The sequence below is a fragment of the Mustelus asterias genome, chromosome 23, assembly GCF_964213995.1.
Source record: "Mustelus asterias chromosome 23, sMusAst1.hap1.1, whole genome shotgun sequence".
Taxonomy (NCBI): Eukaryota; Metazoa; Chordata; class Chondrichthyes; order Carcharhiniformes; family Triakidae; genus Mustelus; species Mustelus asterias.
In genome coordinates this window covers 72,333,870-72,353,884 of record NC_135823.1, presented here as the reverse complement: position 1 = coordinate 72,353,884, position 20,015 = coordinate 72,333,870, and the positions used below count along the sequence as shown (strand labels likewise).

The 20,015-nt window shown below is 47.5% G+C and overlaps 1 protein-coding gene across 2 annotated transcripts in view; it reads left to right on the top strand.

Moving 5' to 3' along the window:
• The window catches only part of clec19a (C-type lectin domain containing 19A), a 63,808-nt gene that overhangs the window by 25,225 nt on the left and 18,568 nt on the right, over positions 1–20,015 (top strand). For both annotated transcript variants that reach the window (XM_078239858.1, XM_078239857.1), the window contains exons 2-3: positions 3,526–3,703; positions 11,579–11,672. In XM_078239858.1, coding sequence (XP_078095984.1) covers positions 3,526–3,703; positions 11,579–11,672 — 272 coding nt within the window. The remainder of the gene's footprint in view (positions 1–3,525; positions 3,704–11,578; positions 11,673–20,015) is intronic.

The following is a 20,015-nucleotide window of genomic DNA, read 5'->3' as shown; positions in this document are numbered from 1 at the left end:
AGGTTGAAGGGCGATCTGATAGAAGTCTACAAGATTATGAGAGGCATGGACAGAGTGGATAGTTAGAAGCTTTTTCCCAGGGTGGAAGAGTCAATTACTAGGGGGCACAGGTTTAAGGTGCGAGGGGTAAGGTTTAAAGGAGATGTATGAGGCAAGTTTTTTACACAGAGGGTGGTGGGTGCCTGGAACTCGTTGCCAGGGGAGGTAGTGGAAGCAGATACGATAGTGACCTTTAAGGGGCGTCTGGACAAATACATGAATAGGATGGGAATAGAGGGATATGGTCCCCGGAAGGGTAGGGGGTTTTAATTCAGCAGCATGATCGGTGAAGGCTTGGAGGGCCGAAGGGCCTGTTCCTGCACTGTAATTTTCTTTATTCTTTGTTATTTGGCTCCGGTCTGGAGTGTGATGGAATACTCCCCACTCGCCTGGATGGGTGCAGCTCCAAAAACACTCAAGAAGCTCGACACCATCCAGGACAAAGCAACCTGCCTGATTGGGACATTGACATGTTTAAATACCTCCTATCCCATTGAGATAGAAGCATTGTTAAGATTTTAGTGTCGCAGTAGTTCCAAAAGTAACTGTTATGCTGCTGTATGGCTGCTGAAAGGGCGACAGGTGCATGAACATTTTGCCCAACACTAACAGTATTTTGGCACCTTATCTTTGTTGTTTTCTTTCACTTTTGTAGCCAGGAACTTGAGTTATTGAGAAATCAATTATCCTTCAATATCCCCGGGCTGCGGATATCCCGATAGCCACTTTTTGTCAGGAAAAACATCTTTGTGTGTTGTTGTAGAGTCATAGAGGTTTACAGCATGGAAACAGGCCCTTCGGCCCAACTTGTCCATGCCGCCCTTTTTTTTAAACCCCTAAACTAATCCCAATTGCCCGCATTTGGCCCATATCCCTCTATACCCATCGTACCCATGTAACTATCTAAATGCTTTTTAAAAGACAAAATTGTACCCGCCTCTACTACTACCTCTGGCAGCTCATTCCAGACACTCACCACCCTCTGTGTGAAAAAATTGCCCCTCTGGACCCTTTTGTGTCTCTCCCCTCTCACCTTAAACCTATGCCCTCTAGTTTTAGACTCCCCTACCTTTGGAAAAAGCTATTGACTATCTAGCTGATCTGTGCCCCTCATTATTTGATAGACCTCTATAAGATCACCCCTCAGCCTCCTACGCTGCAGGGAAAAAAGTTAAGAGCAGTTGTCCTTTCTGCACTTGCTCCAGTTACACTTGCTAATATACAGGGACCGGTTTCAGGGTGTGATTGAATCGAGCCACAGTGGGAAGTGAGTCTGTCTGGCCCATCACAGTGTGGGAGAGGGCGTGTGCCTGTCTCCAGACCAGTCAGTGGGTGACGGGGGAGGGCCAAACACGTCCATCCACAAAACAATATCAATGATGCTAATGAATTAACTAACCATTTACTAATTACTAATTAATTAACTAACCATTTACTAATTAATTAACACTAATTTCCCCTGTGCCCACTGGAATTTAGTGGTGGTTTAGGGAGTGAAATGGATCTCCTGTGCCTCCTGTAGGCTGCCCACTGAACATAAGAGGTGGAATTTTCCGTTATTTGCGCAGAGTGCTGGCTGAGGCAAGAAGACTGGCGTGTATCTCGCCAGCAGAACAGCCGAGGTTTCCCACCACAGTTTGCAGCAATCCGCGCCCAGTAAATCTCCCAGTGATTTTTAAAATTCATTTGTGGCACTTGGGCATCACTGGCTGGCCAGTGTTTATTGCCCATCCCTAGTTGCCCTTGAACTGAGTGGCTTGTTAGTCCATTTCAGAGGGCAGTTGAGAGTCAACCACATTGCTGTGGATCTGGAGTCACATGTAGGCCAGACCGGGTAAGGACGGCAGATTTCCTTCGCAGTGTGAGGTGCGTGGGGGGTGCGGTGGCAGTGTCAGGGGGTACTGGTCAGGCATGTCCCTCTCCCCCCCGGAGCTATACTTGCCTGTTCACCCCCAATGTGTTCCCTTCACTTGGTTCAGCAGTTGTAAACCTCGCTGGCGTGGCGAGTTCCAAAAGCAGTTGAGTTATACGGTGGGGAATCCCTTTAATTATATTAGAATTTATTGAAATGAAGGTCAGGAACCTCGTCACATCACCAGCGGGGAGGGGGGGGGGAATCAGAAAACAAGATTTTGCCAACGTGATTCTTGTTTTCTGAATCTCGCGAAACCTTGCGCCTTGCTTGCACTGGTGGCGAACCTGAGTGGAAACTCGCAGCAAACTACATCATAAATAAGAACAGGGTGGGGGTTGGGGCACCCTCGCAGGGTGGGGGGTTCTTGTTGTCAGGTGTTCTGCCTGATCGAGGGATCCAGCATTGGAAAGAGGCATCAACTAGAAGCCAGTGCCCTCCCCTTGCCTCTGATCCACTCTGCCCCAACCCCATCACCTTTCTCATAGAATCCCTACAGTACAGAAGGAGGCCATTCAGCCCATTGAGCCTGCACTGACAACAGTCTCACCCTATCACCATAACGCCACATGATTACCCTGCTAATCCCCCTGATACTAGAGTCAATTTAGCATATCCAATCAATCTAACCCTCACATCTTTGGAGTGTGGAAGGAAACCGGAGCACCCGGAGGAAACCCACGCAGACACGGAGAGAATGTGCAAATTCCACACAGACAGTGACCCAAGCCGGGTATTGAACCCGGGTCCCTAGCGCTGTGAGGCAGCCATGCTAACCACTGTGCACCTTGCCCTGTGAACCCCAACTTGCCCTCATTCACCTAAGGCCAGTGATTGAATGATGACCCCTGGTGAAGTCCCTGAACTCTTTGACAACAACCATTGTTTCCAGTGGCAATGCCAGCAATGGAGAGGTACGAGCCTCTGATTGGCTGGAAGCCCTTGGCGGGCAGGGTTCTTGCCACCAGGTCCTATGTCTTTGTGGCAGTCCCATTGGTCAGGCCTCCCTTACTGAAGTGACGAGCGTTTCCCATTGGTTCTCCAGTCAGTGGGCGAGGAGCTCATTGCCAATGTTAAACCCAGACCTTAGTCTTTATAAACCTTCCCTTCACCTTCACTGAAATGGCAGCTTCATGCAGATCAATCATTGATTTTCATTACAAATGACATTTTTTCTTCATTGTATTTTATTTCTAAGTAATCAGTGGAATTCTAAAATCAATGCCTTGCTGAGTCCTGTCCATTGCTAAACCGGAGCTTATGTGGAATAATTGAAAGGTATTCTTCCTTCAAGTTTTGCCTGGAATGGTCGTGTAAAAGCAGTTCGGAGGATGGCAGATTGTTCCCATCCCAAACACAAAATCCACCCTTTGACTGTAACTCATTGAGTGATAATGAACAGCTCTGTTCACAGAAATCCAGTCGCATTCGGCAGGCTGACGGTATGTCGAAGCTATTCTTCTTACAGGAATGACTGATGCTGAGCCAAGCAAAGGACATTCCTGTCATCAATAATGTTCTGTGTACATTAACTTGTTGATTTTGATTTCCGTTCATCATTCATACTGTTACAGAGCTGCCTCTTCGACTGACTGGAGCCATCCCAGCCTATTCCTGCCCCCTCTTCTGGACTGAATTCAATGGATACTGTTTCCGCTTCTTCCCAGAGACCAAGGCATGGGCAGAAGCTGATCTGTACTGTGCTGAATTTTCAAATGGACTCAGATCGGCAAAATTAGCTTCTATCCACAGGTAATAATACTCACCACTTCTGTATGTTTCGATATTTAAACATGTTTAAACAAAGCTGTGCTAATGAGGAGTTTGAATACAGTGTTTACAATAACCACATTTACAAATCTCTGTGGTGGCAATTTGCACCCAACTTTTTAATGCATTACCATGTTTTTGGGCAATTTAATTTAATGCATTGAATAGACAGACGGTTATTGCACTGGGTAATTTGTGACAAAACAAAGAACAAAGAAAATTACAGCACAGGAACAGGCCCTTCGGCCCTCCAAGCCTGCACCGGTCGGTGGTGACGTTCACGAGGGGTCATAGGTTCAAGATGAGGGGGGGGAGGTTTAACACGGATATCAGAAGGACATATTTTACACAGAGGGTGGTGGGGGCCTGGAATGCGCTGCCAGGCAAGGTGGTGGAGGCGGGCGCACTGGGAACGTTTAAGACTTATCTAGATAGCCACATGAACGGAGTGGGAATGGAGGGATACAAAAGAATGGTCTAGTTTGGACCAGGGAGCGGCGTGGGCTTGGAGGGCCGAAGGACCTGTTCCTGTGCTGTATTGTTCTTTGTTCTTGACCATGCTGCCTGACTTAACTAAAACCCCCTACCCTTCTGGGGACCACATCTCTCTATTCCCATCCTATTCATGCACTTGTCAAGACGCCCCTTAAAAGTCACTCCCGTATCCGCTTCCACTACCTCCCCCGGCAGTGAGTTCCAGGCACCCACCACCCTCTGTGTAAAAAATCTGCCTCGTACATCTCCTTTAAACCTTGCCCCTCACACCTTAAACCTGTGCCCCCTAGTAATTGACTCTTCCACCCTGGGAAAAAGCTTCTGACTATCCACTCTGTCCATGCCTCTCATAATCTTGTAGACTTCTATCAGGTCCCCCCTCAACCTCCGTCGTTCCAGTGAGAACAAACCAAGTTTCTCCAACCTCTCCTCATAGCTAAAACATTTGGCAAATTGTGAAAAATTATGAAATGCTAGAAAGTTAGGAGTTACTCGACACAGTGCTCCCACTGTGCTCCCAGTCTAGATACTGAGCTCAAACTGCAAACTGTTCAGACTAGCCACCTTCTCATTTGAGTTGAATGGTTTCCATAAAGTTGCCACCTGCACTGATTGGAAATCCAGAGAAAGATTGGACCTGGTGAATTTTCTAAGTAAAGACAATGAGAGGATTTGTTGTTAGGAATTGACTTTGTGCTGTGTCAGACACACAGCGAGAGACGGAGACACAAACGATGCTGCTGATCTGAAACTGAAAGGGAAAGGGCTGTTGCTGAGCCAATGTTATTCATGGACTTTATTCAGAGGACCCCTGCCGACATCTGTATAATTACAGAAACTGAACTGGAAAACCCCAGCATCAGTTCAATCCAAGAACAGCAAGCATATTTGTGAACATCAGCGTCAAGTGTGTCTTTGACTGAGATTTACTGTATGACGATATTGAAATAATCGAATAGTACTTTCAGACAACTTGCAGCTGAAGTGTTTTATAATTTGTCATTTGTAATTTAAACACACGAGAGTGCTTTCAGTCTTTAAGACCAGATGCCAAAAAGAAGCAAACCTTCCTGCATATTCCTCGCGTTATCCCAGGATTACCTCGTCCCAGCCTTGCATACAAATCATGCCTTAGCCTTGTTGGTAGAGGAATCACAGAATCCTGCACTGCCGAAGAGGCCCTTCGGCCCATCGAGTCTGCACTGACGCATGAAACGCCCTGACCTGCCCACCTAATCCCACCTGTCAGCACTTAGAATCACACAGGAGTCTCTTTCCTGTCTCAAACAGCGTCTGTAGGTTAACAATGGGGCTGGGATTCTCGTGCTTCTGGCATCTCAGTAGAACAGGACCACCAGCACCCTCCACCCCTAACCGCCCCCCCACCCCCCCCCCCCCAACCCCCCCTCATCCCAGCCACCATCTCACGAGCTGCCACATTATGCTGCTGTTTGTATCTCCGCAGGGGGGGCAGGAAGATGCCCACAATGCTCTCCCAGTGCCATGTAGATCTGCTGTTTGTGATCAAAGTAGGCATCTCCCCCTTGGGCATTTCCCCCAAATAACTGGTGGAGATTTCTGCTGTGCATTCCAATGGGTGGCACGGTGGCACAGTGGTTAGCACTGCTGCCTCACAGTGCCAGGGACCCGGGGTGGCACGGTGGCACAGTGGTTAGCACTGCTGCCTCACAGCGCGAGGGACACGAGTTCAATTCCGGCCTCAGGTCACTGTCTGTGTGGAGTCTGCACGTTCCCCCCGTGTCTGCATGGGTTTCCTCCGGGTGCTCCGGTTTCCTCCCACAGTCCAAAGATGTGCGGGTTAGGTTGATTGGCCATGTGAACTTGCCCTTTAGTGCCAACGTTGTGTAGGTTAGAGGGATTAGCGGGGTAAATACATGGGGTTGTGGGGACAAGGTGGGGGGAGGGCCTGGGTAAGATGCTGCAATGGTGCAGACTTGACGGGCTGAATGGCCTCCTTCTGCACCATAAGGATTCTGTGATTATTGTGCTGGTGGATGGAATGGACAGGGAGAAGATGGCTAGTGTCCCAGGCCCAACCATCTTCAACTGCTTCATCAATGCCCGATGTAACTGGTTTCACTCAGGGAGCTGACACCATGGGATCAGCTCTCACTGCTGCCCACATTGGGTCACAGAGTCTGCAATTTGCTGAGAATTGTCAATAACACCAGCCTTTTCTGCTCAGGTTTCAGTCTCTGGCTTTACCACAAATTAAAACTGTCCAGAATGATCCTGAAGAGATAACCTGGAGATTTTCTTGTTGATTTGCCCAGACTTTCTCCAGGAAGCTCTCACCCTGTGTTGTCATTGCTGAGATTCACTCCTGTGATCAGTTTACTGAATATTTCTGATTAGCCCAGTGTCATGTTGGAGGTGGATGTTGCTCTGATCACCCTGTGTTCTCGCTGTTAGTTTTCCAATACTCTTCTCAAGTCAAAAATGTTTTCAACCTGGTTCACTTCGCGAGATTAGAAGATTCTAGTGATGGAACTTTGGTAGATCAAACCAGGGCAGGTCTTATTCAGTTAATGGTCGGGCGTTGGGGAGAGTTACAGAACAAAGAGATCTAGGGGTACATGTTCATAGTTCCTTGAAAGTAGAGTCACAGGTGGACAGAGTGGTGAAGAAGGCATTCAGCATGCTTGGTTTCATCGGTCAGAACATTGAATACAGGAGTTGGGACGTCTTGTTGAAGTTGTACAAGACATTGGTAAGGCCACACTTGGAATATTGTGTACAGTTCTGGTCACCCTATTATAGAAAGGATATTATTAAACTAGAAGAGTGCAGAAAAGATTTACTAGGATGCTACCGGGACTTGATGGATTGAGTTATAAGGAGAGGCCGGATAGACTGGGATTTTTTTCTCTGGAGCGTAGAAGGCTGAGGGGTGATCTTATAGAGGTCTATAAAACAATGAGGGGCACAGATCAGCTAGATAGTCAATATCTTTTTCCAAGGTAGGGGAGTCTAAAACTAGAGGGCATAGGTTTAAGGTGAGAGGGGAGAGATACAAAAGGATCCAGAGGGGCAATTTGTTCACACAGAGGGTGGTGAGTGTCTGGAACAAGCTTGCCAGAGGTAGTAGTAGAGGCGGGTACAATTTTGTCTTTTAGAAAACATTTAGATAGTTACATGAGTAAGATGGGTATAGAGGGATATGGGCCAAATGCGGGCAATTGGGACTAGCTTAATGGTAAAAACTGGGTGGCATGGACAAGTTGGGCCGAAGGGCCTGTTTCCATGCTGTAAACCTCTATGACTCTATGACTATAACCACTAGTCACGTGGACGTCCATCGATGATGGATCTCTCTGTGGACTGCGCCTGTGTGGACTTTGCTGAGGTGATGTGAAATATTGCAGCAAGGAAATTGGAGAGGAGAGTTGTTGCAATGGCACAGCCTTGTTTGACCCCAGCCGACCTTCACTTGGATAGGGACGGTGATGATTCTGCCTGTAAGGATTATAGCTTGTATCTCATGTGGAGTAGGTGGAGGATGGGAGGCCTTGGGTGTTGGAGGGACGGCAAATATAATGAGGTCTGTTGCATCTGGAAACTGAGGGCAATTACAGTGAGGGGTAAACACCCCAATTCCCACAAAATAGGGAGTTTCAGTGATAATGAGACAGGACAGTCAGCAAATAGAGAGCATAACTGGGCGGCACGGTGGCACAGTGGTTAGTACTGCTGCCTCACAGCGCCAGGGACCTGGGTTTAATTCCCGGCCTTGGGTCACTGTCTGTGTGGAGTCTGCACGTTCTCCCCGTGTCTGCATGGGTTTCCTCCAGGTGCTCCGGTTTCCTCCCACACTCCAAAGATGTGCAGGTTAGGTGCACTGGCAATGCTAAATTGCCCCTTAATGTCAGGGGGATTAACAGGGTAAATACGTGGGGTTATGGGGATAGGGCCTGGGTGGGATTGTTGTCCGTGCAGACGAGATGGGCTGAATGGCCTCCTTCTGCACTGTAGGGATTCTACGAACCAATTAGAATCAATGAAGTGCCAACTCGGGGGAAATTGCTAATGCTGCTGAAATCTTCCCAATGGAGGAGGCTGCTGCCTCTGAGGGTGAAGTCTGGCGGCTGCATCGAGGTGTCCTCCTGGTGACAGGCCGGGGAGGGAGGGGCACACCCTCATTTAAACTCCTCCACCTCCGAGCGGTGCGGCTGTGGCTGCACAGCATTCTGGGAAGGGTTATGTTCTGATGACCATGGGGGATCAGCAATGGCTCGCCCCATGAACCTTGTAGAATACCAGCGGGAGCTGGTTAGGCAAGTGGAGGCTTGGCCAATAGGGAAGGTTGGCCTGGGTTGGTTGTAGAGATTCGCATTCTAATCAGTATTCTGTAACTTGATTTTGTGTCTCTGTGCCCTGCTTGAGAGCAGATTTCCACTCCATCTGACGAAGGAGCAGCGCTCCGAAAGCGAATGGCATTTGCTACCAAATAAACCTGTTGGACTTTAACCTGGTGTTGTTAAAACTCCTACTGTGTTTACTCCAGTCCAACGCCGGCATCTCCACATCAATAGGGAAGGAGCAGCGGAGGGTTTATAACCAGCTGGTTCCCCTCAGGCCGGGGTCGATAGACTGGGGACTGATCCACACTCTGTAACCACTGAACCACTAAAGGCGTTTAATAAGGTGCCTCACTAAAAGGTTGCTGAAGAAGATTGGGTCACACGGAGTTGGGGGTAGGGTGTTAGTGTGGATTGGGGATTGGCTATCCGACAGGAAGCAGAGAGTCGGAATAAATGGGTGCTTTTCTGGTTGGCAGATGGTAACTAGTGGCGTGCCGCAGGGATCGGTACTGGGGCCTCAACTATACCATTTATATAGACGATCTGGAGGAGGGGACTGAGTGTAGGGTAACAAAGTTTGCAGATGACACAAAGATAAGTGGAAAAGTGAATCGTGTGGAGGACGTAGAAGATCTGCAGAGAGATTTGGACAGGCTGAGTGAGTGGGCGAGGATCTGGCAGATGGAGTATAACATTGACAAATGCGATGTTATTCACTTTGGAAGAAATAATATCAAATTGGATTATTATGTAAATGGAAAGAAATTACAACATGCTGCTGTGCAGAGGGACCTGGGGGTCCTTGTGCATGAGACACAAAAACCCAGTCTGCAGGTGCAACAGGTGATCAAGAAGGCAAATGGGATGTTGGCCTATATCGCAAGGGGGATAGAATATAAAAGCAGTGATGTCTTGCTGCACCTGTACAGGGCATTGGTGAGGCCACAGCTGGAATACTGTGTGCAGTATTGGTCCCCTTATTTGCAGAAGGATATATTGGCCTTGGAGGGAGTGCAGAGAAGGTTCACCAGGTTGATACCAGAGATGAGGGGTGTTGATTATGAGGAGAGACTGAGCAGATTGGGTTTGTATTCGTTGGAATTTAGAAGGCTGAGGGGGGATCTTATAGAGACCTATAAGATAATGAAGGGGCTGGATAGGGTAGAGATGGAGAGATTCTTTCCACTTAGAAAGGAAACTAGAACTGGAGGGCACAGCCTCAAAATAAAGGGGGGTCGGTTTAGGACAGAGTTGAGGAGGAACTTCTTCTCTCAGAGGGTGGTGAATCTCTGGAATTCTCTGCCCACTGAAGTGGTGGAGGCTACCTTGTTGAATATGTTTAAATCACAGATAGATGGATTCCTGATCGGTAAGGGAATTAGGGGTTATAGGGATCAGGCGGGTAAGTGGAACTGATCCACTTCAGATCAGCCATGATCTTATTGAATGGCGGGGCAGGCTCAAGGGGCTAGATGGCCTACTCCTGCTCCTATTCCTTATGTTCTTATGTTCTTAACCGCACTCAGATATCACTGTAAATAAAAGAGTGATTGGTAACAGAAGGCTGGCCTTGCTAAGATTACTACAGATTTCCTCTCAATGGTTATGGCTTTTTCGCTGTGGAGATACTTTATTTTGAAAAATTCAAAAGTCTTCAAAAGTTTGCCTCCATCTTGAAGAGTCCTCGTGGTCTTCCAGCTTCATCGACAGCACCCACTGGGTGGCACGGTGGGTGGATGGCACGGTGGGCGGGTAGCACAGTGGCATGGTGGTTACCACTGCTGCCTCACAGTGCCAGGATTCCCGGCTCGGGTCACTGTTTGTGCAGAGTCTGCACGTTCTCCCCGTGTCTGCGTGGGTTTCCTCCGGGTGCTCCAGTTTCCTCTCACAGTCCGAAAGATATGCTGGTTAGGTGCATTGGCCATGCTAAATTCTCCAGAGTGCCAGGCGCCAGAGTGCCAGGCGCCAGAGTGTGGCAACTAGGGGATTTTCACAGTAACTTCATTGCAGTGTTAATGTAAGTCGACTTGTGACACTAATAAATAAACTTCTCCAGTTTGTCATCATCTCACCCAGTTGTGAAAATGATCTGCACACATGCTGAGTAATTGTGGAGCTTTTTGACACTGGCTGTGTAGGGCTCCTTGTGGAAGATGTGTCCCCTCCTCCTCTATCCCAGCTCCTGATCACGAGTGCTCTGCCCTTCACCCAGTGATAACCCTCTGACTCACTAACTACTTCTGTGAGTTGACACATGGGCTGGTAGGTTAGTTACCACATGGAGGTGGTGGTGAAGTGGCAGGAATCATAGAATCCTACAGTGCAGAAGGAGGCCATTCGGCCCATCGAGTCTGCACCAACCACAATCCCACCCAGGCCCTATCCCCAAAGCCCCATGTATTTACCCTTGCTCATCCCCCTGACACTAAGGGGCAATTTAGCCTGGCCAATCCTCCTAACCCGCACATCTTTGGACTGTGGGAGGAAACCGGAGCACCCGGAGGAAACCCACACAGGCATGGGGAGAACGTGCAGACTCCACATAGACAGTGACCCGAGGCCAGGACTCGAATCCAGGTCCCTGGTGCTGTGGGGCAGCAGTGTTAACCACTGTGCCACCATGTTATGGATCTGGGTGTGTCTAGGCAGCTATCTGAATGTCTCACTCGTTCTGGTAAATTATTTTGTATCTCTGTGATCATGTTTTTCTATTTGATATGTTTGCTGCACACCTGTTTTCGGCACATCCTTTGTTTCTTTGTGAATGGCAAAGCACTGATTGCCTGGCGAGACTCTTCCAGCCAAACCCTCACCGGTGCAGATTCACGCACAAGCATATTCTCTCAATTGTGTCCAAAGCAGAAACTCAACCTTAAATATCTTTGTCTACCCAGAGATTAGTGAAACCTCAGACAAAGCACTCTGACTTCCTGAATATCCTTGCATTGCTTTTCAAGGTGGGAAGCTGCTTTCTGCAGCTTCATCTTCTACGTTGGCATTACCCAAAACTAAACCTGTCTCAATTTAATTCCCTTACCAGCTGGGAGGAGAATGTGTTTGTTTATGACCTGGTTAACAGTCGAGTTCCTGGAATACCGACTGATATTTGGATTGGTCTCCATGATCGAAGAGTGGTAAGTCCACATTATAAATATCTACTGGGAATTAGTTAGTAATGTAAGGCTACATTTCAATGTGTGTAACACTGCAGATTATGTTGTTTCACAGATCATAGAATCCTTACAGTGCAGAAGGAGGCCATTGGGCCCATCGCGTCTGCACTGACCATAATCCCACCCAGGCCCTATTCCCATATTTACCCTGCAAATCCCCCTGACACTATGGGGCAATTTAACATGGCCAATCAACCTAACCTGCACATCTTTGGAGTGTGGGAGGAAACCGGAACACTCGGAGGAAACCCACGCAGACACGGGGAGAATGTGCAAACTCCACACAGACAGTGACCCAAGGCCGGAATTGAACCTGGGTCCCTGGCGCTGTGAGGCAGCAGTGCTAACCACTGTGCCACCAGATACTTTTGGATACTATCTTATCCAAAAATAACAATGGATATAAAGTCGGGGGTTGGATTTTCAAAGGACGGTTGGGACTGGAATCCAGTGTGGGTGGGATTTGAAATTCATGATCTTGATGGTGTTTTCTGGATCCCAGCATGTCCAGGAGAGTTTGTAACTAACAAAAGGCTAATGGGGTGGAGTGAGGGGGGTGCGACCCACTTGTCATCGATTAATAATTCCCTAAGCTCCTTAAAAACGTGTTAAGGATCGTATCCAATGCAGAGTTGAATTTTTAAACTTTATTTCAGTAAACCCAAACAGTCCTGATGCATGTTAGTGCACAGCTAACCACAGGGACATAGAACATTACAGCGCAGTACAGGCCCTTCGGCCCTCGATGTTGCGCCGACCAGTGGAACCAATCTAAAGCCCCTCTAATCTACACTATTCCAATATCATCCACAATTAGAGCTTCCCTCTCATTGCAAACCGGAACACTGCTGATGCCACAAACCTGAAATAAAACAGAAAGTGCTGGGAATACGCAGCAAGTCAGGCAGCATCTGTGGAGAAGACACCTCCCCTCAGTCCGCGAGCCTGACTCCGAGTTTCCAGTAGTCGATCAGTTTAATTCTCCACCTCGCTCTCAGGCTGACATCTCTGTCATTGGTCTGCTGCACTGTTCCAGTGAAGTTCAACACAAACATGAGGAACAATACCTTAACTTCCAATTAGACACTTTGCCGTCTTCCAGACTCAACACTGAGTTTAACAATTTCAGACTGTGGTCTCGGTCCCTGCGCCATGTTTTCCCTTCTCTTTGCATGATTTGTTTTTTCTCTTGGATTCACTCTCAATCAGCAGCACATCCTGTTCCAGTCACACCTTCCGTTCCCTTCCTTGCCCCATTCCCATTCCCGGGAAGACTAGCTCTTCATTCATTCAATGTCTCCTGACTTTCACCCAATCGTTCTTTTGTCCCCCCACCGTGCTCACAATCTGTTACCCCTCCCACTTTTCCCGTTTCTGAAGGAAGGTCACTGACTGGAAAGGTTAACTCTGTTTCTCTCTCCACAGCTGCTGCATGGCCTGCTGGGATTTTCCAGCACTTCCTGTTTCTGTTTCAAAGTTTCTGTCCCATTGCTTATTTACAACTTTTTCCAGGACCTACATGTGCTGGTACAAGTGTGGGACCTTCTCAAGGCGTCTTCCAGCCCCGTTGATACTGTCAGTCATAGAATCATAGAATCCCTATAGTGCAGAAGGAGGCCATTCGGCCCATTGAGACTGCATCGACAACAATCCCACCCAGACCCTAGCCCTGTAACCCCATGTATCCACCTCACTAATTCCCCTGACACTAACGGGCAATTTATCTTGGCCAATCTACCCAATCCACGGGAAGAGCATGCAGATTCCACACAGATAGTGACCCAAGCTGGGAATTAAACCCGGGTCCCTGGCGCTGTGTGGCAGCAGTGCTAACCATTGAGCCGCCATGCTGCCCCTCTGATGAGATGCTTTCTCTGCTCAGCAAGATGGTGGCTGTCCCCAAAATGGCTGCCGCTGGGTCTTTGCCGGTGACACCAGACAGGCAGCTTTGTCTCTGGAGGGACACAGCATCATTAATTGGGTGCCGTTCTCTCCTTCTGGCCAATTAGGCCGTTTGAAGTTAAAAACAGTGTCCTGAGATTGTTGAGACATGGGGTCAGGACCCAGATTTTATCCAGATGTCAAGTTCCTGACCCTGTTTTGAAAATCCAGATCATTTTCTGCATGACTTGATTTTCCTCGTTCAGTATAATTGCACAATTGGCTAATTGCTTCTGGCAGCACTGTGCTTTGTTTGAGTCGAGTAATTTTTTCCATTCAGAAGAAATCTTAAAATATTTTTCAAGGAAACATAAAAGTAGGAATGCTGTGTGTGAAAAAGGTGCAGAACCCACCATGAGTAACATATATCACTGACCTATTAAAAATTACCAGGATTCAGAAAAAATATTAAAAAAGAACAGCAACAGGAGATCTTTTCTTGCTCCAGAGTCTGAACTATCGACTATTAGATTATAACACATCTTTTCCTCAACCTCCCTTATTCACCTTTCATAGAACACAGAACATTACAGTGCAGTACAGGCCCTTCGGCCCTCGATGTTGCGTCGACCAGTGAAACCAATCTAAAGCCCATCTAACCTACACTATTCCAATATCATCTATATGTTCATCCAATGACCATTTAAATGCCCTTAATGTTGGCGAGTCCACTACAGCTGCAGGCAGGGCATTCCACGCCCTTACTACTCGCTGAGTAAAGAACCTACCTCTGACATCTGTCCTATATCTCTCACCCCTCAATTTAAAGCTATGTCCCCTCGTGCTAGCCATCACCATCCGAGGAAAAAGGCTCTCACTATTCACCCTATCTAACCCTCTGATCATCTTGTATGCCTCTATTAAGTCACCTCTTAACCTTCTTCGCTCTAACAAAAACAGCCTCAAGCCCCTCAGCCTTTCCTCATAAGACCTTCCCACCATACCAGGCAACATCCTGGTAAATCTTCTCTGCATCCTTTCCAGTGCTTCCACATCTTTCCTATAATGCGGCGACCAGAACTGTACGCAATACTCCAAGTGCGGCCGCACCAGAGTTTTGTACAGCTGCAACATGACCTCCTGGCTCTGAAACTCAATCCCTCTACCAATAAAAGCTAACACACCGTACGCCTTCTTAACAACCCTATCAAGCTGGGTGCCAACTTTCAGCGATCTATGCACACAGACACCGAGATCCCTCTGCTCATCCACACTACCAAGTATCTTATCATTAGCCCAGTACTCTGTATTCCTATTACTCCTTCCAAAGTGAATCACCTCACACTTTTCCGCATTAAACTCCATTTGCCACCTCTCAGCCCAGCTCTGCAGCTTATCTATGTCCCTCTGTAACCTGCAACATCCTTCCGCACTGTCCACAACTCCACCGACTTTAGTGTCATCCGCAAATTTACTAACCCATCCTTCTACGCCCTCATCCAGGTCATTAATAAAAATGACAAACAGCAGTGGCCCCAAAACAGATCCTTGCGGTACACCACTAGTAACTGAACTGCAGGATGAACATTTCCCATCAACCACCACCCTCTGTCTTCTTACAGCTAGCCAATTCCTGATCCAAACCACTAAATCACCCTCAATCCCATGCGTCTGTATTTTCTGCAATAGCTTACCATGGGGAACCTTATCAAACGGTTTACTGAAATCCATATACACCACATCAACCGCTTTACCCTCATCCACCTCTTTGGTCACCTTCTCAAAGAACTCAATAAGGTTTGTGAGGCACGACCTACCCTTCACAAAACCGTGTTGACTATCCCTAATCAAATTATTCCTTTCTAGATGATTATAAATCCTATCTCTTATAATCCTTTCCAAAACTTTGCCCACAACAGAAGTAAGGCTCACCGGTCTATAATTACCAGGGTTGTCTCTACTTCCCTTCTTGAACAAGGGGACAACATTTGCTATCCTCCAGTCTTCTGGCACTGTTCCTGCAGACAATGATGACATAAAGATCAAAGCCAAAGGCTCTGCAATCTCCTCCCTAGCCTCCCCGAGAATCCTAGGATAAATCCCATCCAGCCCAGGGGACTTATCTATTTTTACCCTTTCCAGAATTGCTAACACCTCCTCCTTATGAACCTCAATCCCGTCTAGTCCAATAGCCTGAGTCTCAGTATTCTCCTCGAAAACATTGTCTTTTTCTTGTGTGAATACTGATGAAAATTATTCATTTAGCGCCTCTCCTATCTCTTCAGACTCCACGCACAACTTCCCACTACTGTCCTTGACTGGCCCTAATCTTACCCTAGTCATTCTTTTATTCCTGACATACCTATAGAAAGCTTTAGGGTTTTCTTGGATCCTACCTGCCAAAGACTTCTCATGTCCCCTCCTGGCTCTTCTTAACTCTCTCTTTAGATCCTTCCTGGCTAACTTGTAACTCTCAAGCGCCCTAACTGAGCGTTCACGTCTCATCTTAACATAAGTCTCCTTCTTCCTCTTCACAAGAGATTCAACTTCTTTAGTAAACCACGGTTCCCTCGCTCGATCACTTCCTCCCTGCCTGACAGGTACATACTCATCAAGCACACGCAGTAGCTGTTCCTTGAACAAGCTCCACATTTCAATTGTGCCCATCCCCTGCAGTTTCCTTCCCCAACCTGTGCATATTTCATCCCTAAAGGGAACCTCAACAAATCTGTGAATTTCAGTCTTGTGAATTTCAGCTGACCCAGAATCCCCAGCCTTTTGGGGGTCAGGTTTCCAGATTACCACTGCCTTTTGTGTTTTCTTTATATTCTTTTTTTGTTATTCATTCGTGGGACACGGGCATCGCTGGTTGGCCAGCATTTATTGCCCATCCCTAGTTGCCCCTTGAGAAGGTGGTGGTGAGCTGCCTTCTTGAATCGCTGCAGTCCGCGTGCTGTGGGTTGACCCACAATGCCGTTAGGGAGGGAATTCCAGGATTTTGACCCAGCGACTGTGAAGGAACGGCGATATATTTCCAAGTCAGGATGGTGAGTGACTTGGAGGGGAACTTGCAGGTGGTCGTGTTCCCATGTATCTGCTGCCCTTGTCCTTCTAGATGGAAGTGGTCATGGGTTTGGAAGGTGCTGTCTTATACATAACACACATTGCTGCTACTGAGCGTTGGTGGTGGAGGGAGTGGATGTTTGTGGATGCGGTGCCAATCAAGTGGGCTACTTTGTCCTGGATAGTGTCAAGCTTCTTGAGTGTTGTTGGAGCTGCACCCATCCAGGCAAGTGAGGAGTATTCAATCATGCTCCTGACTTGTGCCTTGTAGATGGTGGATAGGCTCTAGGGAGTCAGGAGGTGAGTTACTCGCCGCAGTATTCCTCGCCTCTGACCTGCTCTTGTAGCCACTGTGTTTATGTGGTGAGTCCAGTTGAGTTTCTGGTTAATGGTAACCCCAAGGATGTTGACAGTGGGGGATTCAGTGATGGTTACACCATTGAATGTCAAGGGGCAGTGGTTAGAGTGTCTCTTATTGGTGATGGTCATTGTGTGGCTTTGTGTGGCGCGAATGTTACTTGCTACTTGTCAGCCCAAGTGTGAAACAGCAATGACTGATTTCATTCTCAAATGCCTTCGCTTGGAGATTCTGTACCCCACCCTCTTGTTCTGCATTCCTCCAACCAGAGTAAATGGCTCCCCTGTTACCCACCACCTCACATTATTTTAAACACCATAAATCGATCACCCCAAAACTTTCTAATCTCAAGGGAATAAAATCCCAGTTTATGCAAATTGTCTTCAGCCGTTGTAGCCCTGACATCATTCTGGTGAATTTGTGCCAAGTTCCCTTGAGCGAGAGACCAGCATTGCATTTGGCTTAATGATTCTTTGTGCCTCTGTTGCAGAGTTTACTGATCTGACGCTCAGTTTTCAGAGCGCCTGACTAAGACAATATCCAAAGTGAAAGCATTAATTCCTGAAGATTTCTCTATCTTAAGCCCCATTATTTTCCCTATTAACATTTTCTAATTACATCTGTTAAAGCCAATTAATTCCTCCTCCTGACTTATTTTGACGTTTCCTTTGCTGGGATTTTCTGCTCCAGTTTTTTGGGGCAGGATTGGTGATGGGAGCGGAAAATTGTGCGAGGGTCCAAACCACGTATTGCGCTGACGTAGAAGCGTGACGCTGTTGTCCCCATCTCGCTGGCAGTGACGGAACGGGATTCCCCATGTTCAACATCAGAAACAACATTTGCATACATTAACATCTCATTATCAGATCTCTACGCCTGAATCATTAACATCACCCCCCCCCCCCCACCCCCCCCCCCCCGCCCCCACCATTCGTGTCGGTGTGAGTGTGGGACGGTGTGAACCGCGACTGGTCTCCCAGGGCAGGCACCTGGTGAGTGACCTCAGATGAGTGCATCACCCAGGGGGTCATTCCCTGGCACTAACCACACACTGACCCCTGACATTCAACATAAGAACATACAAACTAGGAGCAGGAGGAGGCCATTCAGCCCCTCGAGCCTGCTTCACCATTCAATATGATCATGGCTGATCTCATCTCGGTCTCAATTCCACTTTCCTGTCTATTCACCATAAGCCTTCAAACCCTTATTAAAGATCCGTCCACCTCTTCCTTTAGTTTACTCAATGTCCCGGTATCCATCGCACTGTGAGGTAGTGAATTCCACAGACTCACCATCCTTTGAGAGAAGCAATTTCTCCTCATCTGTTTTAAATCTGCCCCCCTTATCCTAAAACTATGACCTCATGTTCTGGATTGCCCCACAAGAGGAAACATCCTCTTCATGTCTACTTTGTCAATATCCTTTATCACCTTTTATACCTCAATTAGATCTCCTCTCAATCTTCTAAACTCCAGGGAGCACAGGCCTTTGGCAGTTCCTGGTTAACTTTTGTGCACTGAGTGAACTTTCAAAATGGCGCCCCGGTCTCCCAGATACCCTCCTCCCCCCAGCAGCGTAATGTCATGGGACCCTCCCCTTGCCATGGTTTTACCAAGTCCGGGACGATATGATGGAGAAAGCCACCATTGGTGCCAACAGCTTCAACGCTGCTTTTCCTGCCCGCTATTGGCCTTTGCCGAGATTCAGAATAATTCCCCTCCTTGTATTTAATCCTGTAAAATATTCCCAAATTTCCACACTATCCATGACAGTACAACCTCGTCTGCCTTTCCCTTACCGCTCTCTTTCTCAAGATAGTTTTGAAATTTACCATTTTCACATCTTATCTCTGTTATTTTATAACTCTCCCAGGCTGCCTGATCATTACTTTGCTTTACAAGGGGCGGGATTCTCCGGTCTTGTCCGCGGCTGGACACATTGCGAGTGAGAACGGAAAATGTGGCATTCCAGCCAAAAGTCCATTCACTTACAGCGGCACCAGAGAATCCCAGCCATGTCCGAATGTGTAAAAGCTCGGCCATTGTTAAAGGTGGTGGGATGTGGGACCCAGTAGATTCTGAATGTAAACCAAAACACACGGAATGTTGGATATTCTTCCTTTAAACAATAGACTTAACAGGCTGTTAAAAAAGTATTGAAGTTGTTACTCGTGTTCCGTGACAAGCAGGTTCTCTATTTTACTGAACTAAGAATAAGCCATGTGAAAGGAATTGCATTTATATAGCACCATACCATAACTCTAGGAGCTCACTGAATACTGTTAGGTGGACAGGCACAGGAGCTAAAGAGCAGAGGCAGCAAAACTCCACACATCACCGATTGTTCAAGGGCATGTTGATCTGCTGTTGGGGTCAGCTCCAAAGACTCCAATCACCTGAAGAGTTAGACCAGCTTTTGCTTGACATCTGACCTTTGGCCATGCATATGGGGGTAGGGCCTGGGTGGGATTGCGGTCAGGACAGACTCGATGGGCTGAATAGCCTCCTCCTGCACTGTAGGGTTTCTCTATTGTACTCGAGTGGGGCCTGAACCTCTAACTCGGAGATGTATGTGTTATTGACTCAAACAGAGTCCTATCGAGAAATAGGACGAGGGCCATGCAAAATATCAAATTCCCGTTGTTATCTAATCAAATCAAACAGATTTCAGCATTTTAAATTCATTATTGGCTTATTAATCCCTAATTTTCTTGACCATGGTTCCTCTTCCCTCCATCTGAAGTGTTGTTGCTGAACTCACTCCCGCCGATACTGGCAGCACTGCAGCCACTTTAAGCTTCAACCAGGGTTAACCGGCTGGAGGAGGGTCTGCAGTCCCTCCCTCGGGAGGTAACTTTCTCCAGCCCCATCAAAACACTTTACCCAGCCCCTCTGACTAATATACTTATACAGCTCTATACTCCAACTGAGCTCATTCAGTGCCATCACCTATACCCTCCCCTTCCCTTCCACCCCCCGCTTTTCCCCTCGCGCCATCAA